The following is a 19,852-nucleotide window of genomic DNA, read 5'->3' as shown; positions in this document are numbered from 1 at the left end:
TCAAACCAGAAGCTCTTCTAGTTTGTAGAAGCTTCTAAATTTAATCATAACCTGTTCATAACAAGCTAGAATTGCCTTACTTCTAAAGGGTGAGAAAACAGAAAACAAAGCTAGCCTCCTCAAACACGCAGCCCACTCACCTCTTCACTGTGGCATTTACAGCAGCCATGGGTTGTAAAGATTAAATTCCTGAGGCGGAGTGAAAAAAGCATTAAGTAAAAAGCCTCCTAGCAACAGGAGTCAAATGGGTCAGAAGGATTGTTCAAATACTGAAGTCCAGCAAAATTCTACCACCTTAAAAAAAGTGTGTCAGAAAATGTTTACAACAAGGAAACAAAAGATGATAGATCTTGTAATAGAATTGTTTAGACTGAAAAGATCAAGTCCAACCATTAACCTTAGAATGGCCACCTTCACTACTAACTCATGTCTCTAAGCACCAGGGACATTGTTCCTGAACACTTCCAGGGATAGTGACCACCACTTTTCCGGGCAGCCTGTTCCAGTGCTTAACAACAAGCCTTTCAGAGAAGAATTTTTCCCTGGTATCCCAACTAAACCTGCTGCAGAACGTGAGGCCATCTCCTCTTGTACCATCATTGGTTGCCTGACCCTACCAGGCTGCCCCCTCCTTTCAGTCAGCTGTAGAGTGATGAGGTCTCCCCTGAGCCTCCTTTTCTCCAGGCTAAACACCCCCAGCTCCCTCAGCTGCTCCTCACAGCACTTGTGCTCCAGACCCTTCCCCAGCTCCCTTCCCTTCTCTGGACACGCTCCAGCCCCTCCATGTCTTTCTTGCAGGGAGGGGCCCAGAACTGAACACAGGATTGGAGCTGTGGCCTCAGCAGTGCCCAGTACAGGGGATGGTCACTGCCCTGCTCCTGCTGGCAACAATACTACCTGATACAAATGCACCTGTTCAAGCCATGAGTAGCCACTTTCTCCAGGAGGACACTGTGGGAAAACATGTCAAAGGCTTTACAATAGTCAAGTGGAAGACATACACTTCCCTCATTTACTGAGATTGTCACCTTGTCACAGGTTGGTCAAGCAGGACCTGCCCTTTACGATCCCTGCTGGCTGAGCTTGATACCTTGGTTGTCCTGTACATGCCACATGATGGCACTGAAGATTATTTGCTCCATGGCCTTCCCCAATATTGAGGTCATGCTGACAGGCCTGTAGTTCCTTGGATCTTCCTTCTGACCCTCCTTGCAGGCATGTGTCCCATTTGCTGACCTCCAGTCAACCAGGACCTCCCTGGTTAGCCAGGACTGGTGGTAAATGATTGAAAGTAGCTCAGCCAGTTCTTCCACCAGCTCTTTCAGTATCCTTGGGTGGATCCTATCCAGCCCCACAGACTTGCAGCTCTCTAAGTGACACGGCAGGTCATGGACCATACTACTGCATGTGCTACTCCCACACGGGTCCTGTGGTGTCAGTATGCAACTGGCAGGCTCCTGCCACCTGATGAACATTCAACATTGAGCTCAGAAGAAATGATCCTGAACTGAATTAAAATGAGTTGTCCCATTCACAGCAGTAAGCCTTGTGCCTTACATTTCCCTCACCTCTTCCCCACACTTCATTCCCATCACACCTCCATCCTCCTTTTAAGGAACGTCCCAGCCTGGTTGAGTGGAGATGGCATGTCACAGCTGTGCTGGAGCTCCATGGACACTGTTGCAGTGAGTAATCAGGGTCTTCCAGAGCTGCTGCAGGCATCAACTCCGTGTCACACCCCTCCCCAAACCCAGGTGCCCATTTCCATGAGAATCCATACCAGTCAATTACTGTAATACTTTAACTATCCATCAGTGTCTGGAGACAGCAGCCTCAGTGCTGCAGGTACTTAATGAGAAGTAAGAAACAGTCTGACAGCACAATCCCAGCAGTTAGTCCCAAAACTACATAATTTATTGCTGGAAATTTTTACACATAGATAGTTCTTTGTGTACTTAGAAACTTGAAAAAGTCTTAGGGAATTTTTTTAATAGAGCATAAGGCATTTACACTCTATGGTACTGACAGATACTTTTAATTTCTTGTTAAGAATCTACAAGATGCTGCTTCTGCTGAAACATTCCAGGTATCACCAGTAACATAACTGAGCTGACATGAATGACTGAATTATTTCTACTGTCCTCATGAGTAGTGGAGTGGAAATAACTAAAGAATTACCACTGACATCAAAGAGAGGGGGGGGAAGGCCACTAAAGCTGCATTCCTGAACCTTATTTCAATTTTTAAAAAAATGATGCTATAAATGCAAATCATGATCCAAAATGCAATTATGTTAGGAACATGTAGATGAAGGGAGTGTAGCTGAATTTGGATTTCCTGTGGTGAGAAAGATGCATAAACTCTGACCCACTCCACCTTATTTCAGTCTCTTCCCTCACAATCCACAAGAAATAAGTAGGTAACTGATTTGACAAAAACAGAGACACATGCGAGCACAAAGAAACTCCTGGATCAGAAAGAGGTTCCTGAACCAAGCAATCTAAGGCATAGCTCTTTCCCTTCTCCTGCTGTCTTCATCCTAGGGAGAATGCTGAAAGAAAAACAAGTTACTTCCAGTAAAAGAAAGAGGTCATATACATAAGTTTATACCACAGCTGCACGAAGTACAGACTAACAGAAAACCACGTCTTGCACGTGGACTTGAACCTTCTTCCAGACCAGACTTTTTTTTCTTTTCAGAACAGATAATCTAGACTTGATTTAATTTTATGATGTTTAAATATAGGTCAGCTTCTTAACCGGCTTTGTAGAAAACCAAGCCAGACCTTGAATGCATTTGTATTTTACACTCTAATCATATTAACACATCTTTAAATTGGGAGTAAAAAATAATTTGAAACAGCATCTACAGTGCTGATCCCCAAAAATCATGGCTAAATTCAACCACCCAAATAATAGTCTGGGAATATAATTATTTCAAATCCAATTTTGACTTTAGTTTGTACTACGACATGTGATTATACTATTATATAATCACTTAGGCTAAATTAAGACATAACTGCTGTTTAACCAGAAAAGAATCAGAGCACAGGTACCCAGGAGGCTCAGGCTGTTTCCCAATTTACAAAACCATTCCTAGCGCTGTGTTACATTACACCATGATCCAGGTTTATATCGTGCACCGTGAAGAAATTCTAGACAAACCCCACAATACAATACCTCCTTTTACACCTTCTCCCTCCACACTTCCAATCCAGGATCATGGCCCTAACTTCAGCAAGAACAATTCTGCTAGGAAGAACAGTTCTACATACTAGCCAATGAGGTTTTTGTTTCTCCTATAATGTAGGAGAACGACAGGAAAAGATCTCTCAGGCAAATATGTATTACAAGGATCACAGCATTATTGTTTTATTGTTTGCACAATGGTAAGTTGCACATATGGACAAACAGTACACATTTAGAACTAGTTTCACAAATTAATACATTATAAGAGTCCAGTGGTTTAACATATTAACTATTAAAAAAAGCAGTAACAAAGGAATACAAACATTACAGTTTTGACTGCAGCCCAATAAAAGTTTAAAAACAGGTTGAAATCAAAATAAACCGTAAGCTTTATTTTAATGTGACATTAAAAAAAACACATATCCCTTCCTAAGAGACTGCTCACAAAGATGCAATAACATACAAGTACAAAAGTGAAGAATTCTGTGCTCAGTTTCCCTTAATTTTATCAGATTAAGTGACAAACCAAACATTTGTCAAAGAGTAATCACTGCTGAATGCAGACACTTCCAAAACATACAAAATGGTAGTAACACTTTAACAATAGAAAGCAAATGACAAAACCTCCACATAAAATCAACTTGGCTCCAAAGTTTCATGCTCACACATCAGTCTGGTATCATTATTTGCAAAGAATCAGTTGATCTATTATTTCCTTCTTAAGATATTTTCCTGGATATTCCTAGTGCACACCAAATTGTAGATGCAGAAACAACAAGCTATGATGTTGCGGTATGTAAGATTCATAAACTACTACTGCAGTAGCCTTAACCTTCAATTTACATCATTTTCCTCCTCTGTTCTTGAGCACCAAGTTCTGTATTACACCTTTTTAGAAAGCAGATGCTCAACTGCTTTTAAGGCAGTGCTGATGAGAAGCTCATGAATCAACTTGGGTTTGTAATACTTAATTCGGGTTTTCATAAGGACAGTGCATCCTATTTCCCTCAAATGCAGGGAAAAGCTCATCTAGCCTGTCAGCTCCTGTTTGCACACAGACCTTGTTGCATCCTAAGCTTTCAGCTGAAATCCTGCAGTGCCCTATTCTTCAGCTCAGAAGAAAAAAAAAAAAAACAAAAAACAGTTTGGGAACATTACCTATTAAATGTCTGTCAAAATCTCATTCTTCTTTAGAGTTGGCTGCTAAATGGGCCAAGAAAAAGGTTAAAAAAAACAAAACAAAACCAAAACAGCTACCAACCACTATCTACCAAACTTTATGAAATAGTAAACATTGTATTTCAGATGGTTTTAAACAACAAAACACAGAAGCAATGATGACACAGCCTGGGACCCGCTATTTGAAATTCCTAGGAACACCAAGATACGGGACCACAGGGCAACATGGAGAAACAGAACACACAAGGAAAAGGAGATCTGTCTATGGGGTAAGGTATGCACATCTGTGTTTTATACATATATATATATACACATACATACACACAGACGTGTGCACTGTACTGTATATATTTACATCCATATACACAAAAACACCCTGAAGTAGATTGAAAGGCCATATCCAGGAACAGAAGATATGAACTCTAGTATTTGTACTAGAATATATTTTTTCTGTACAAAAAAAACAAATATGCATATATTCATATGGTATAAAGCTTATTAACAAAAAATATTCTGCTACTAACATTAGGTTAAATAGATGATTTTACAAGATTCTTTAATAATAATGCAGTATAGAACATTTCTAAAACTAGGGCCCAAAATAAAAATACATAAACAGGTTTCTATTCACAAGAAAATAGCTGTTCAATATGATTTCACTAGGGAAAAGTAGCAAAATTTTTATAAATCTCCTGGGATGCAATTTAGTTAATGTATCAATCTAGAAAAATAGACTTTTCAGATGAAGAAAGTTGATGCGCTTCCCCCTCCCTAAAAGGGGTGTCTATCTTTTCCCTCGCTTGTTTCCAGCTGGAGGTTTCTTCAGCTGAAGAAGTTGCCCTCCTGTCCCAAAGCCTGCAGATGCAGGATTAGACACCCCGAACGTCAGGCCAGCTGATGCTGTGATGCCAGGATTGCTGAAGTTAAACCCAGATGTAGTCGAGCTCCCAAAGCCTTATGGGGGAGGGAAAAATATTTTAAAATATCAGTTATATCAGGATTGTAAATTTGTTCTCTTTTAAGTTTTTACCACCAGACACTTTATTATCAGCAGCTGTAACACTCTATACCAACCTGGATCAACAATGGTAAACCACGTTGCTAGAGCACTTGGACTTACCATAGCAACTTGGATAATACAGCACTAAGAGAGACCACCTCATTGAGTACAAACAATTATAGCCTAAATCACAAGTCTGTTATACCATTACCCATACAAGAATAGCACACAAACTCCCACTGAAATTGTACAAGAGAAGAACCATAATTCCTCAAGTTCTCAGCATAAACATGCAATGCACTCCTAAGGTGAGAGGGAAGGCAGCAGGTACAGGTGGACCATGGACCAACCACTCACTTCATTCACAGCAGAGAAATGGCAAAGCTGGAGTGCTCAGCCTTCTTCCTACTGACTTGGCTACCTTGGCCCGCCTTTATAACATACGTGGCACAGACCAACCTTAGACGTGAGGCAGAAATGGCTCAAAAAATCCTTGCCAGACTGTTTGGATTTAAAAACATCCTTTATGACAAAGCAAAAAGCAGCATGGGAAACAAAGCTTTGGAAAAACTGCATGACTGGCTGAGTAAATTGTGCTATTTTAACTCTTCCACCCTCTTCCATCAAGGTAAACAAACTGAACATTTGGTGCTACGAAATGAAACAAGATCAGTTGAAAAAGACCCCCTACAGTTTCCAGCAACAGTAACACTAAATCATCTCTCTTTTATAAATTTGTATCAGTTATGGGTAATCAACTTAGATAATAATTGTAACTATTAAAGAATGCTACAAATTTCTCAAAGATTACTTAATAGGAAGCAGAACTTCTTAAGTTCACTTTTTGTTGTCTCAAGAGACCACAAAATAGTAAGTAAGACACGAGCAAGTTCAGATTTTAACAAAGAGCTTCATACAAGTTACATATGAAAACCTGCAAACAATTAAGATAATAAGAAAAATGGGACTGGTTCACAATCAAGAAAGAGTGTATTCTCAATATGCGTTATTTATATTGCTTCATTGGTTCTCTAGCAGACAGTTGAAACAATCCTTTGGTCACATCAGTACTTCAACTCAATGTTTCAAATATTTTTGGAGTACAGAAATAAAAGCCCAACTGGTTGTCTCATCAGAATCCGAAAGTAGCTCTCACAAGCCTGATGTCTTCTGTTCTCTCATTTGTTTCTAACACACTGCATTATGAACTACTTCAAAACATAACATGAAACTCTTCCTCCTGCAATGTCTGGACTTCGGTTACATACATCATCTTGTCAAGAAAATTCATTATCAACATTCCAGTAACTCACAGTCCTATAGCATGCAGTTGCCTGCATAGAAATCATTGTTGGTGTAATGGTTGCGCAGATCTAGTGTGACTAATGATAGTGACTAATAGTGTTTATTTGGGCCTTGTTTAAATTTTGTGGGCTAATGTGTCTCTCATCCTAGGATGTAAGTGGTGAAACACATGCAAGTGTTACTCCCTTTCCCTGATAACTCTGTATCCCAGCTAAGATGTATCAGGGAATCTTAAGAATGAAAAGTTACCTTTTTACTTCATGTATGCCAGATAACAGGCAAGTATTGCTTCTCATAGAAAACATCATGAATGCCATTCATAATGAAGCTGCATGTGATGTATAGTGTCAGGAGCTCAGTAGGCAAGAGTAAAATATTCATAAATTACCTCCACTTTGCTACTTCTAGATGCAGGGATTATTCTGAAGTATGCAGGCAAGGCAGCCTACACTTTGAGTAATATTACAGTAAGAGATGCACAAACTATGAGATAGAAGACTGAGATCATGCTTGTTAATTTAGATATAACTTGGAAAGTAATAACTGTTAGAAGTGACGTTAAGGGCAGCCATAAAAGTATAGAAAGGCAGACGTGAAATTCATCTATATGGTTTTCTCCCATCCCTATGGCAGCATAACAAGGCAAAGGTACCAAGTTTCATGAGAAGTAAATCAAACCCTAAAGATGAACATTCCAATGAAAAGTCTTCAAGGTAAAAAACTTAAACAAGGTATACATTGAGTCTTATTCCTGTGGCAAGAAAAGACAATCAGTCACAGAACAGCTCAGTTTAGACTGAAGTCTCACGAAGTCTTCAACCATCTTCAACCAACCATAGGTACAATGTGATCAACAATGTTCTTGTTGAAATTAGTATTATGAATGTGTGAACAGTGATTTTTCAGGAAGTAAATGCCAATCTGCCCTTCAAGGACACATCTCCCTGAATGGTGCTATGATCACACTTCATTCACTGGGCTTGTGCATCTCTGCTTCTGTCAGCCTTTAGCTCAGTAAGCCAAAGGCGAATACACACCTCCGCATTAACAACATTTTCTGGGTAATTTTAATACTACAGGGAGAAACAGCAGTTCACCAGATGGCAATCCGTGCCTGCTTTCATGTCCCACACCACAATGGGTGCTCTAGATCAAAAACTATTTCAAGAACAGCTTTGACCAATTCATTATAGCCTCTCTATTTAAAAGCTGCTCTTAGATTATATTAAAGTCTGTTTTTCAGCAGTATGAGCGCATCCGGCCATGATCCCACTTGATTATCTCTTATCTCATTTACTGAGGCTGAATTTCTTCAATACAAATAAGTTTCCAACAAGAATTTCCAACTCAGTTCTTCAAAATATATTCAGCATCTGTTTTCACAAAAATTGTGTTTGTACACTGCTCTTCCTCTTAATATTTTATTAATCTGTTAAATAAATTCAATAGTGATTTTTTTTCCTTTTCCCACTACTTTGAGAGTCTTAATGTCCTTTACAATAGCCCACTAACATCAGCCTTTTTGGTTGCTATTAAATGAGTAAGAGTAGGAATTAAATGGGGCTTGTTTTGGAGTCAGCTTTCCAATTTCTCTGTGTGTTTCAGAGGGACGCCTGAGACACTGTTCATTCTCACAACTGCGTCCACTAAAGAAACTGCAAGGAACTGAAGTTGCTCTGCTTTTCATCTACTGATGAACACAACAACCATTCCTGGACCAAGCCAAAATTATTATTAGAAGGTGCTCAAAGACTATTAGAAGACTAAAATTTTTTTCCTCAAACACACAAAGTGAAACTGAGAAGAGCAGTAATACCACGACAAATACCACATGCACATCTTTTAAAGCAATTAAACCTAACTCATAAAAATGAAATACTTGACAGAACCAATTTTGGGATCAATAATTTTAGATTGAAGATAAGATCAAACTGATGGAAAATCTGTGGAAGAAAGCTGAGGCAGCCTGAGCAGCCTGGAACAGTGTACGTTGGAACACATACTTATCTAGTGTTCCCAGACACGTTTGTCTGGGAAAATACTTAACTGCTCATATCTAGACCCAAGCAGCAACAACAGTGAATTCTATAATCCATATCTAGCCCACTTTCCTAGATTCTTCAAAGAAATAGATTCAGAAACAAGATGCAACCACTATAGTATAACATAAACCAGAATATGCTTTCAGGATCCTGTTAATGATACCTAAGAAACAGGACACAATAAATTTTTAAAAAGTATATATAACCTAGCTAGCCTCAGGTATCATTCAAACCCATTTATTCACCCTCAATTAAAGATCATAAGCAATCCAGATGCTATATGCCATAAGGTTTTGGATATAAAAGGTAAAAGTGTGTTTCTGGGCCACCAAATTTTTAATAGTGGTTTCTATTCCATAGGCCCAGTCAAGAAAAGGATTTCATGACCATTTGATTTTCTAAGCACAAAATGACAGAAATTACATTTCATCCGTTTTTATTCAGCTACTTTCTGTAGCTGAGACTCTTTTGAGACAACTGACAAATCTGTTTTATTGGGTGCAATCCCCTCACTTGCAAAAGAGACTGATGGCACTGACTCCATGACAAAGCCTAGTTTGAGAGAAATGTTGCCTCTGCACACCACCAGCATTGCTAAGACAGACTTGTTATTTACTTTGGCTTGATACTTCCTTAGTGACGGACAACTAATCCATACAAGTAGTTTTCTAATTCTATTTTTCGTAAGTTAAAGACTAAATTATTAACTTTGTAATCTGGCAGCTTTAAATGCTGCTTATTATTTAATATAGACTCAGGAATAATAGGCCACAAGATAAAAACATAAGCAGTGTAAGCCTTCCAATTGTTTCTCATATTAAGAACTAAGTAAAAGAAGGTCGATACTCAGATAGCGATACTGTAAAGAGTTCCATCAAGAATTCACTAGGCTGTTAACATTCATGAACGTTACACAACTTAGTGAGCCATTCATTTCTACCTCGTAATGCAAAGCTTCAAGTACTTTACAGGCCTAAAATCTCACCACTAACCAAGAAGAATCCAAAATAAAAATCATAGCACTTCCTAGTAAATACCAGCAAAATGCTGTTTTAATGGCAGTTGATGAAACATTTTTCTTGAGACATGATCCTCCTTCAATGTGCCACTGAAAAAAGACTGCAAGACAGACTATAGAAGTTATTTGCTTAGTAATAGCTTAGTAAGCTAATACTGCTATTCAAAAGGTAAACAGAGATGCCAGCTATATTTCAGACTTCTGAGTTAAGGTGCAACAGCATCCATATTTTAATTTTATTACCTCCTCAAAAATGAAACCAAAATAGCTAAATGAGTACTGTGTAGTTCAACTGCCACAAAAATGTTTTCAAAGTAGTTAATATAATGAATTATGAATATATACAGAGATACAATACATAGAACTTAGTATTCAAATAGAGTAAGCATTTATGCGTTTTTAAGGAAATCTCTGGGCTTCCAGAAAATAACTTTAACTTCATTTGTAAATACAGTAAGTCAAATGACTAGTATATTTGTCACTAATTTATACGGTAACTTCAATCAGTAACTGGTACCAATGCATTCAAGTGACAACTGCTCTTCTGTGTATGAGGCTGCATCTATCTCCTGCTTCCACTCCTAACTAGACAGACATCATGAAATGGGAAACATTAATGCTCACTCAATACTGTCTACATAGGAGACTTTTAACAGAACCCAAAAACTTATCTGAAAATATGTCTCTAGCAAGTAAACAGTGACGTTAATAGTGATAAACACATGAAACTTTAAACAATCAATTTCTTGGAGCGAGCACAGCAGTTTAATAAGACTTGCTTTAAGAAAAAATTGATTTTTTAATTCAAAACAAACAAACCAACCTGCACTTAGACTTCCTGATGGTTTACTTGTAGTTCCAAACCCAAATGATGACGCTCCTGTGGCACTACTTCCAAAGGCAGAGCTACTTCCAAATCCTAATAGAATAATAGTAAAGACATACAACAAAAAAATTACAGACACAGCAATTAAAGACACATAGGTTTCTGGTGAGTATTCTACACCCAAACATAATTCTAAGCATTATTTGGTAAACAAATATTCATAATATTATTGCCTGAAGAGTATTTATTCTTGATACAGCATTGTGTTAAGAAAACAGGGCAAACTGGAAAACATTCAGAAAAATACTACCTTTAAAATCCAAAACTGAATAAAGGAAAAGTTATAAAACTCTAATAGTTCACACCACCTGTTTTAAGAAATTTCTATTGAATCGCTATTAAATTAGCAGTAAATGGTAACCAAACTAAGAAATTTCATATACAAGTTATATGACTTTTATTACACAAAGTCACAATCTTCATCTACAACTCTAAAAAAAAGAATTATGCTTAAAACAGAGTAAGCATTTTCTTCAGTTTACACTTGACTTATTTTAGAGTCATTCCCTTCCCAGATTATTAGGGATCAACTTTATCTAGGAAACTACAAAATAGATTAAATAGAGAATAGAAACAAATTTCACAATATTTAATGTGAAAAATCATCGTAGAAGGGCAGCCATAAATTTATAGCTGTGACAAAATTTAATTCTGTTGATTTTGCAATTCACATTCAGAATTTCATAATACACATTTTTAAGGTTTCAAATTGCGTTATTAATAAGAGGCCACTTTGAAGGGAAAAATAAATTGATATTTGCAGTTTGAAATAGAGGCCAGACAATAGGAACTGTAAGAAAACAATTTCTGATTTTGGCTGTCACAGGTTTTCAAAAAGAAAACCGTATTTGTGTTTATGTTTGAGGAAATCATGCTTCCATTTTAAGTTTCAAGTGTCAAGAAAAATCCTTTCATTTACTGCAAACTGAGCATTTACCATTCCCTTACAAAAATATTTTTGAGATTTTAAAAGCGGCAGGGACTGAATGCACTATCTGGAGCAGTGCTCTCAAGTTTTCTGAGATTTTTTAAATCAAAGGGCTATTAAGGGCAGGTAATGGCAAGTATCATTTCTGTGTAAGACAATTCATTTAAATGACACACTCTTGTCCTATCTAGGTTGAAATACATAACCAACGATCAGGCGAGGTGTCTGTAAATATTTGATGAAGCATAGAATCTATGCTAATAATCCATATACTTAAATACAAAAGCCTCTGCTTATCACTGACAAAGTATACAGAACATTAATCAAGGAAAGAGCAAATTTTCCCAATTAATATGGCACTTCAAGAGCATACACTAGAAATTGTCCTGTTCAAAACACCAAATCCCTAAGATTAAAAACACAGACAAACTTAAGTAATCATTCATCCAATTTGTTTCCAAGAACACACCTACATGCTATTTTGCAGGTATGTATTTATTCTTCTACATTTGCTTCTATCAGATAGTCTTATGGATTTGTTAAAAGACATTTTGCAAATTAATAATGCAAGCAAATACCTTCCTAGGCAGAGAGCTAGGAAAAAAAAGAGAATACAAGTCAGGTTTTTTTGACAAAACTAAAAGCAGTTAGAATGTTCATTTATTTACATTGGTAAGACAGATGAACATCTTTAGTCTACAACCTTTTCAGCAGAAATTGAAGAATTTTATGTTTTGGTTTTTTTTAAGGCATTTAAAACATTGCAGGAAAAACTGGTAATTCTGAAGTAATTTCCTTTTAGTCCGTTATTTTCACATTTTTTTGTTTGTTTAGGTATACAGATTTTCTTTTATCTGAAAACACTTAAAATCTGATGACAAGAGACACTGGTAGATTTAAAGGTATTATCAAGGTGACTGTATAAGGTAAAACTCATGTAATGTTCAGGTTACATCATCTCCCCAATACTGAGTGACAATTATTTTAAATACATTACAACACTGACTTATATGTGAGGGTCATAGGTGAAATGCAGGAATGGAGACTGAGGCTGCGGAGAAGTGAGGATGTAACAAGAAAAACCACATTATGTTTATGCTCAGCAGATGTAACAATTTTCTTTGCAGATCTTATAAAAGCTTCAGAAGACATTAGTATCTGTAGGAACCTCAACCTATATAGACAGGAAATTTACATGCCGATTAGATTCTACTAATCACTTAAATTCTATCTGTAGCTCTAGTGCTGAGAACACATTACATTTAAAACACAAGGTCTACATGAATTCTGATTTTTTTATTTTTTTAATATCACTAACTTTTTCAGTCATGTGTCCTCCTGGAATATAGTCCCCACCAGCACTATTAACATTTTGATATGTTTTTCCCTCACTTTCACATGTTGCTTTTTCAGCTGGGGGGGAGAGATTTTTTTCCCCCACCTCAGCACTGAGGCACAGAGTGACTGCTAAAGCAAATAGATTTCAGGATCACAGAACTGCAGTAACTTTTAAACATTTATTCTCATCTTAATACAAGCAGGAATAGGTCCCTATAGTTGAAAGGTGAAAAATTTCCATGTGTTACCTATGATGTGATCTAATGTCTCAGGTACCTAACTTTCATATAGGTAAAATTCAATCAAGTTGTAGTTCCAACACACTTGATGTCCTTCCCCAGCTTTTAAAGCATAACTTCTCTGTGATCACCTAATCCTGTTCATCTTGGGGTTTCACTACAATGTCTTAGCCCTAGCAACTCCTCCTGCAAGACAGGAAGAAGCCTGGAAAGCACAGACGTGCCAAATTGTATGGTCTTGCCGTGAAACAGATCATCCTCTGAGTGGAATTAAAAGTTTGCAAGAGATTCAGCTGTGCGGTATAATAATTCAATGAAAGATTAGAAAAGTTAAAGTGTACCTCCAAGGCTTGAAGAACCTAAGCCACTTGATTGCAAGCCAGTGCCAATACCTGAGCCGAATGGCGTTCCAAAACTAACTCCCAGAGATGGCTGTGGCCCTGGTACAAAAAAAATGAGAACAAACTTGCCTTACTCTTTGATAGTAAAGAGATCCTTTATTTACTTATTCAAGTATTTGATAATGTGAACATCATTGCTTTCAACAAATCCCATTAAGATCCCAGATTTTACCTCATCAAAATTTCTCACTTTTCTGTCTGCCTCTACACTGACTTGGAAAAAATCTAAGAAAATACTGATTGTAATAAGGTGAAACTAACCAAAACTAATAACATAAGAACATAATTTAGTATTTTTAAAAGTCAACCAGTCTCACCTTAAACTTTAAAACGTTAATCAAAACCTTGAGAGAACTCATAGGTAACAACATTTGGCCACCTGCATTAATAGAATCAGAATAAGGGAGAACTTTCAAATTAAAAACATAAGAACTGACACTAATGTAACTAAAACTGTATTACCTAAAATTAATTTAATAAATAGGATTCTTCTAAACTACTGAAGTATTCCATCCAAATTTAAACAGAACACTAAGATAAAAAACAAGACAATGACTTTATTTTATTAAATTTATTGTTCATTTTTAAGCAAGTCAATTACACAGTAACATGACAATTCATTTTTTCCACACAAGTGATAACTGAGTTCTGTTAAGCTCTGCTACATAACACCATTCAATAAGGTAAACTAGTCAAACCACCTGTTTAAATAACCATTTACAAAAGGCACAGTTCTGTGTACCTTAATGAATTAGATACATTCAAAATTTCAGAGTTTGTTCCATAATTTAAAAAAGTTGACAGTACTTTCCCTGCAGATTCACATTAAGATGCAGGACTGTCAAAAAACAATTTCAGTCTGCCAAGATGAAATTTACAGTCTCGGTTCCTTTTTTTACCTTAACCTTGGGGAATAAAGAATCAACTTGCTAGCCCATCACTAACACATTTTAAAATAATTAATTCTGATAAATAATATATTTTGACAGTTTTCACAGTACAATCTTCTATTCCTGTCTTTTTCAAACAGTTTTCAGTGCACTATTTTAAAAGTTTAACCATTAAAGATAAAATACAGTGCCAAACTCTTAATCCACAGACATCTGCACTTCTGTTCAAGATGGCCTTCTCCATCTTTGAACATACTTGACATCCTCTATCTGTGAAAGTAATGATTTATTCAAATATTACTATAAAGCTCAGATGATTTTGACCTTTTTCCGAAACCATTATCACATCTGGGCTATTTTTCATTCAAAATTTCCTGTTACTAATATTTAGATAGCATTTTAAAACACGAATATTTCAAGCTCTTAAAATAATTTTGGTATTTGAAGATTTAAATGGAAAATAATTTTGAATCAAGTGAAAGGCACTGTATGTTGAAAAGTAACATCTTTTGCTAGGAACACAAAATTCTTATGTGATCCAAGCCAAATAACATCTGTATACTCACGTAGTGTTAAAACTAACGTTTAAGGGCAACTAAAGTTGTTAAGCTCCAGTCTCTGCTTAGCAGGGAATAGTTGAAAAACCCAAGCTATTTCTTCCACTTAAGAAAAAGTATATCAGATGTTGCAATTACAAATTTCCACAAATTTCAAACTAAAATTGTTTACATCCAGTTTAAATACTGATACATCTACCTAGCAGCTCTTAAAAAATAAGACGAAAAATTAACAATAAAAAAAACCAAAACCCCCTACACAAGTCAGTGAGCTAATAAACTAAAAGAATTCAAAACCACATATCCAGTTCCTCCTCAAGTACACAGGTTTCTATCTCAGTAGGAGGCACTGTTAGTGGAAGACCTTATAAACAAAACACTACAGTCCTCCAGGCCAAGCTTTTTATCAAATGCAACATGCTTTTTTTAGAGTCAGTATAAAACATTATACTAAAACACCTCAGATCATATAAAACAGGATCTTATGCCTTAGGCTAACAAACTTTTAATTGAGCAACAGCATATGATATTTGTTGATTTTGTACCATAATGTTCTGAAGGTATCATCACTGCTTATAGTTCTTGTAAGTAAACATAATCTTCAACAGCAAAAGACCAGAGTAAGACTCTTTGATGCCGAGAGTATTAGCAAGAAAAAAAATGGCACTTCCGGCTATTACAGGTATGAGACAAATTCTTTATAACAAGTATTTTAACATTTTAAAACTTGATGTATTTGCCCTGTAGAGCACTTCAATTTAATGAATAGGACCCATTACAGAGTGCCAGACAGGTCAGACAGATTTCCTACTGATGTTCTGCAATTTTTAAAATTGCAGCTGGTCCAAACAGTGAGTAAATTTAGCATCACAATTCAGATCTGATTCTGACAAAGTAATACATTGGTTAATTTTAACCAAGGACAATATCAAACCACACAAATTTTAAGTGCTATAAAGATTTCAGTATCCTTTCCCATTAGAACTTCAATCTCACACTAAGTTAAGTCAAAACAAAGTATGCTAACAGCTTTGACTAACTTTGTACTTCACCAGTTAAGGGGAGAGTGAGTTTCTTAGGGGGTTATTTCTATATGAGAAAAGGTGAGCTTAAAGAAAAGAATTTCTTTAAGACAATTTAGTCTTACCCAAAAAGCATCAGTTGCAACCTCATGCATTTACAGGTCTCAGTGCAATAGACTTTAATTTCCTTTGAAATCTTATAATGTGATTCCATTAATAATAATAGGTAGATTAGCCACCACCATTTTAACTTCCACACTGTTCAAGATTGCTCAGGGAGGGTGCAGATGAGGCAGTGTTTAAAACTCTATCTGCTACTGCAGAAAAGCCTCAGACCTGCAGATCAGCCTCACTGCTACCAAAAGAGCTGTGCTCAGAATGAAAGTGCCAAACTAGGGAGAAAGGTTGTGTACAGCCAAAACTTATGCATAATTTCAGTAATTCTAGCTTTAAAAAAACTGCACAAAAATCGTGCTTTAATATGCACACCACAGTCCTGATGTAGTAATTATCCATCTTAGGTGAGCAGTGGAATGCATTTTTGCTCCCTTTCTTCCATATGGCCAGGACTGACTGCCTTTATTTATTTCAATAGAAGCCAGAAAGGTCTTGGCATACAGAAAGAATACAGGGTGCATATCTACACCCAGGAACTGGGGAAACATTCCCTGATCCCACAGCTTAGATGTAGCTACTAAACTTTTGACTTCTGAAAATAAATGCAAAATAAATTATTATTTATCTTTTCCAGAGAAAGAACAGTAACTAACTTTATCTTACTAAATACTTAACCATGTAAACATCAAATATTTTTAAAGAGACTAAACATCCTGATCCCTCAATACTATATATTACATTTTTCATCAAAAACTTCATAAAGGCCAGACTAATTTTCTTAATTTTCGTTTTCAAAAACGGCAACAGCAGATCAGTTATTACACAGACATCCCTTTCCCCTCCATTTACATACACCTCTTTTCATAGTCTTTTTTCTCAAAACCTTTTACCATCTCTTACCTATCCCACCCCTCAGGATCCAGATCTTGCAAAGAAATACGTGTGATTTTAACTTCTAGCAAATAGTACATCCAATTCATACCAACATAATACAAAACCAAAACATGCAGCATTTGCATTACTAGAGCAAATGGCCACCTGAAAACTCAAGCAATGAAAAGGAAATGAAGAGGAAGCAGTCCTTAAAGATTCCCACAAAACTGAAAAAACAGATTCTTCTCCAAAACAAAAAGTGGCAGCCTTAATCTGAAACTAGGAAAAAGTCAAGCACTGAAATCAGTAATCTAGGAAAGCTATGAAATGTTCCCATCTAACAAGCTTTTTGGATTTCAAGATAGCTTTGAAATAGTTTAGGCCTGACTAATTTCACCTTTGATCTAGAGAGAATTCCAAGTACCTTTTTCATTCATCTAACCCTAAAGAGCTTCAAGTATTCTTAAAGTGCCACTCAGAACATCAATCTATTTCTATTTCTTCAGGTCCCTCAGTGAGTTGCACAGAGGGCTAAAGTATTCCAACAGAATAAGTAGTGAAAAGATTGTTGTCTACTTCTGTTGGCAGGTTTGATAAGTTAATGGCTTTGTCTGTCTGCATCATGCTTGTAGTTGGCACAATTTTGGGTTTTGAAATACTCTGTAAAAACAGCCACAAAAAAAGAGACAAATCCCAAACCGACCTCCACGCACTCCCATTTGTTCCTTTCACTAAAAGATGTTACAAAATATCTCAAGGTATAGAGTCACCTTACCTCATTTGTGTTGGTACAGGCCAATTCTACAATTTATTTATTGTCGTCGTCCCCCCCCCCGCCTTGATTCCTAAGAGAATATTCACAAAGCCATGCCATAAGTGGCATACGTTTACTGAAGTTATTAGCAGTTCCCTTGAATCTGGACTAGGAAGTTCAGGAACTTCAAATCTCTCACTTCAATTCACAAAAATGCAGGAATAATTTTGAATGTGATATCCCAAGTGTATGACTTTCATGAACAACTAACCCTGTAATGACCATGGAGAGTCTTTAAAAAAACAAATGTAAGATAGGGAAAAGGATGAAGAGTAAATTACTTTGGCAACATTAGGCTGCATAAGCAGTGTGCAACAACACTACTATCTGTATTAAAATCTCTGAAGAGTAACATTACATTAACTCAAGCCTTCTGTTCAAAATCAAACTCTTTTGAAGATGCCACTTCAACAAAATTTCCATGGATTAACAACAATAACAGAAAGTCAGTGTATGACTGAAATTCTAAAAAATAGTATTTCAAAAATATTTTGGGTTCTGTTCTGTTCAAAGTGGTTTGGCATACTTATAATTTAAACCCATCTCCCTGCTGTTTAGAAGTGCAAGGGCTGGAAGCATATTGTATTTCTCTTATGAAAAGGCAAGGACAGTCTAATAATGTGTCAAACTTAACATGGTGGCTGCATACGTATCTAATTAGCATCATTCAAAATATCACTGCTGCTAAAAGACCAGAGAAAGCACTATCACTTTCAGTACACCTATGTGAATAACATTTTAGAAAATTAAAGGTAGAATTAAGCTACTGATACTTTTCATAATTTGCTGACATAGATATATATCCCTGTTCAAATAAAATTAAATGGAATTAACCTTATTTCTGTTCCCTGATGACACATAATTCAGTTGTCTGTATTCTAAAATCCCTCTCAGAGAGGGTTGGTTAGTATAACAACATCAATTAAGGTGCCTTAAATTATTTCCTCTGCCATATGTGTCCATTTTTTATTTGCAGCGGGTCATGAATTTCCTCTATTTTGGTCTTCCTCTTATTCACATGCACAGGCAGAATCACTGACCCACTCTACTTTCTCTACTAATTATTCACAATAGCAGAATGGCCAGTAAAATGCTTCAATGTCATACAGATAAAGGAGTTGGCTACAAAATAAGCCAGTCATTTGACTTCCTATTCTACAGAGATTTGCTTCACTATCCTTCCTGTCCTACAGCCTTTCATTTTACAGTTCCAAAGTGCTATATAAAAATGCATTATTAATTTTACATAAGGAAAACATAGTATGCGTTTAGCTATTCTCTCCTCTCCAATTTAAAATAATTTACTGTAATGATACAGTTTCTGGAAAGAGGCTACATTACGTGTATTCAGAGAAATTATGTAAGAGTGAAGACTCACATTCCAAGGGGTAAGTTAGAACAATACAGTAAGTATCACTAATACAAGTAAATTCACAAGATTGAGTATCTGTTGTATGATTATTGCTAAGTCTACCCTGCATTTTTCTATTGGCTATGTATCACTAACTTCGCTCATCACAACGTTTAGAATTTTAGTCTAACACAAAGGAAGACCTCATTGAAAATGTTACACGGATTTACTATTGTCATAACACTAATAATCTATAACTTGAATGCACTCAGACCTGTAGCAGGCTGTTGCTGCTGAGTAAGTGTTGCAGCCATTGCAACAGCTGCTGCATTTGGTATGTTGCTGAAAGGGGTTGGTCCAGTAGTAACGCGTGGCGCGCTCTGCCACTTCTTAGCTTCTGTTCGTCTTGCCTCAAACACATCCATGGCATCTCCCAGAAAGCTTTTCCTGTAGCCAAGGTATTGGTCTTTGAGCATCTGAAGGGGATGGGAGGAAGACATTTTAGTTCCATGTATCAGACATAAACCCTTAACTTAATAAGGAAAGAGACACTCAGCTATAAATAACATTTCCTAAAAGAACAAAGAAAAACCCACAAAAAAACCAAACCAACAAATACCACCATCAAAACAAAACGAGAAGCTCCCTACAAAACAAAAAAAAAAAACTTGTCAGGCTATTCGATAGAAAGAACTGGTTTGCA

General features: G+C 36.4%; 1 protein-coding gene across 2 annotated transcripts in view; it reads right to left on the bottom strand.

The window, feature by feature from the left end:
- Positions 1-3,347: 3,347 nt before the first annotated feature.
- NUP58 (nucleoporin 58) overlaps positions 3,348-19,852 on the bottom strand; it is a 36,062-nt gene continuing 19,557 nt past the window's right edge. For both annotated transcript variants that reach the window (XM_014879690.2, XM_014879691.2), the window contains exons 13-16: positions 19,424-19,625; positions 13,466-13,564; positions 10,557-10,652; positions 3,348-5,322 (exon numbers count right to left, since the gene is read on the bottom strand). In XM_014879690.2, coding sequence (XP_014735176.1) covers positions 5,153-5,322; positions 10,557-10,652; positions 13,466-13,564; positions 19,424-19,625 — 567 coding nt within the window. In that variant the 3' untranslated portion in view covers positions 3,348-5,152. The remainder of the gene's footprint in view (positions 5,323-10,556; positions 10,653-13,465; positions 13,565-19,423; positions 19,626-19,852) is intronic.

The sequence above is a fragment of the Sturnus vulgaris genome, chromosome 2 (assembly GCF_052056855.1).
Source record: "Sturnus vulgaris isolate bStuVul1 chromosome 2, bStuVul1.hap1, whole genome shotgun sequence".
NCBI classification, from domain to species: domain Eukaryota; kingdom Metazoa; phylum Chordata; class Aves; order Passeriformes; family Sturnidae; genus Sturnus; species Sturnus vulgaris.
Note: the sequence above shows the minus strand (reverse complement) of the source record. Positions and strands in the feature narration are given on the sequence as shown.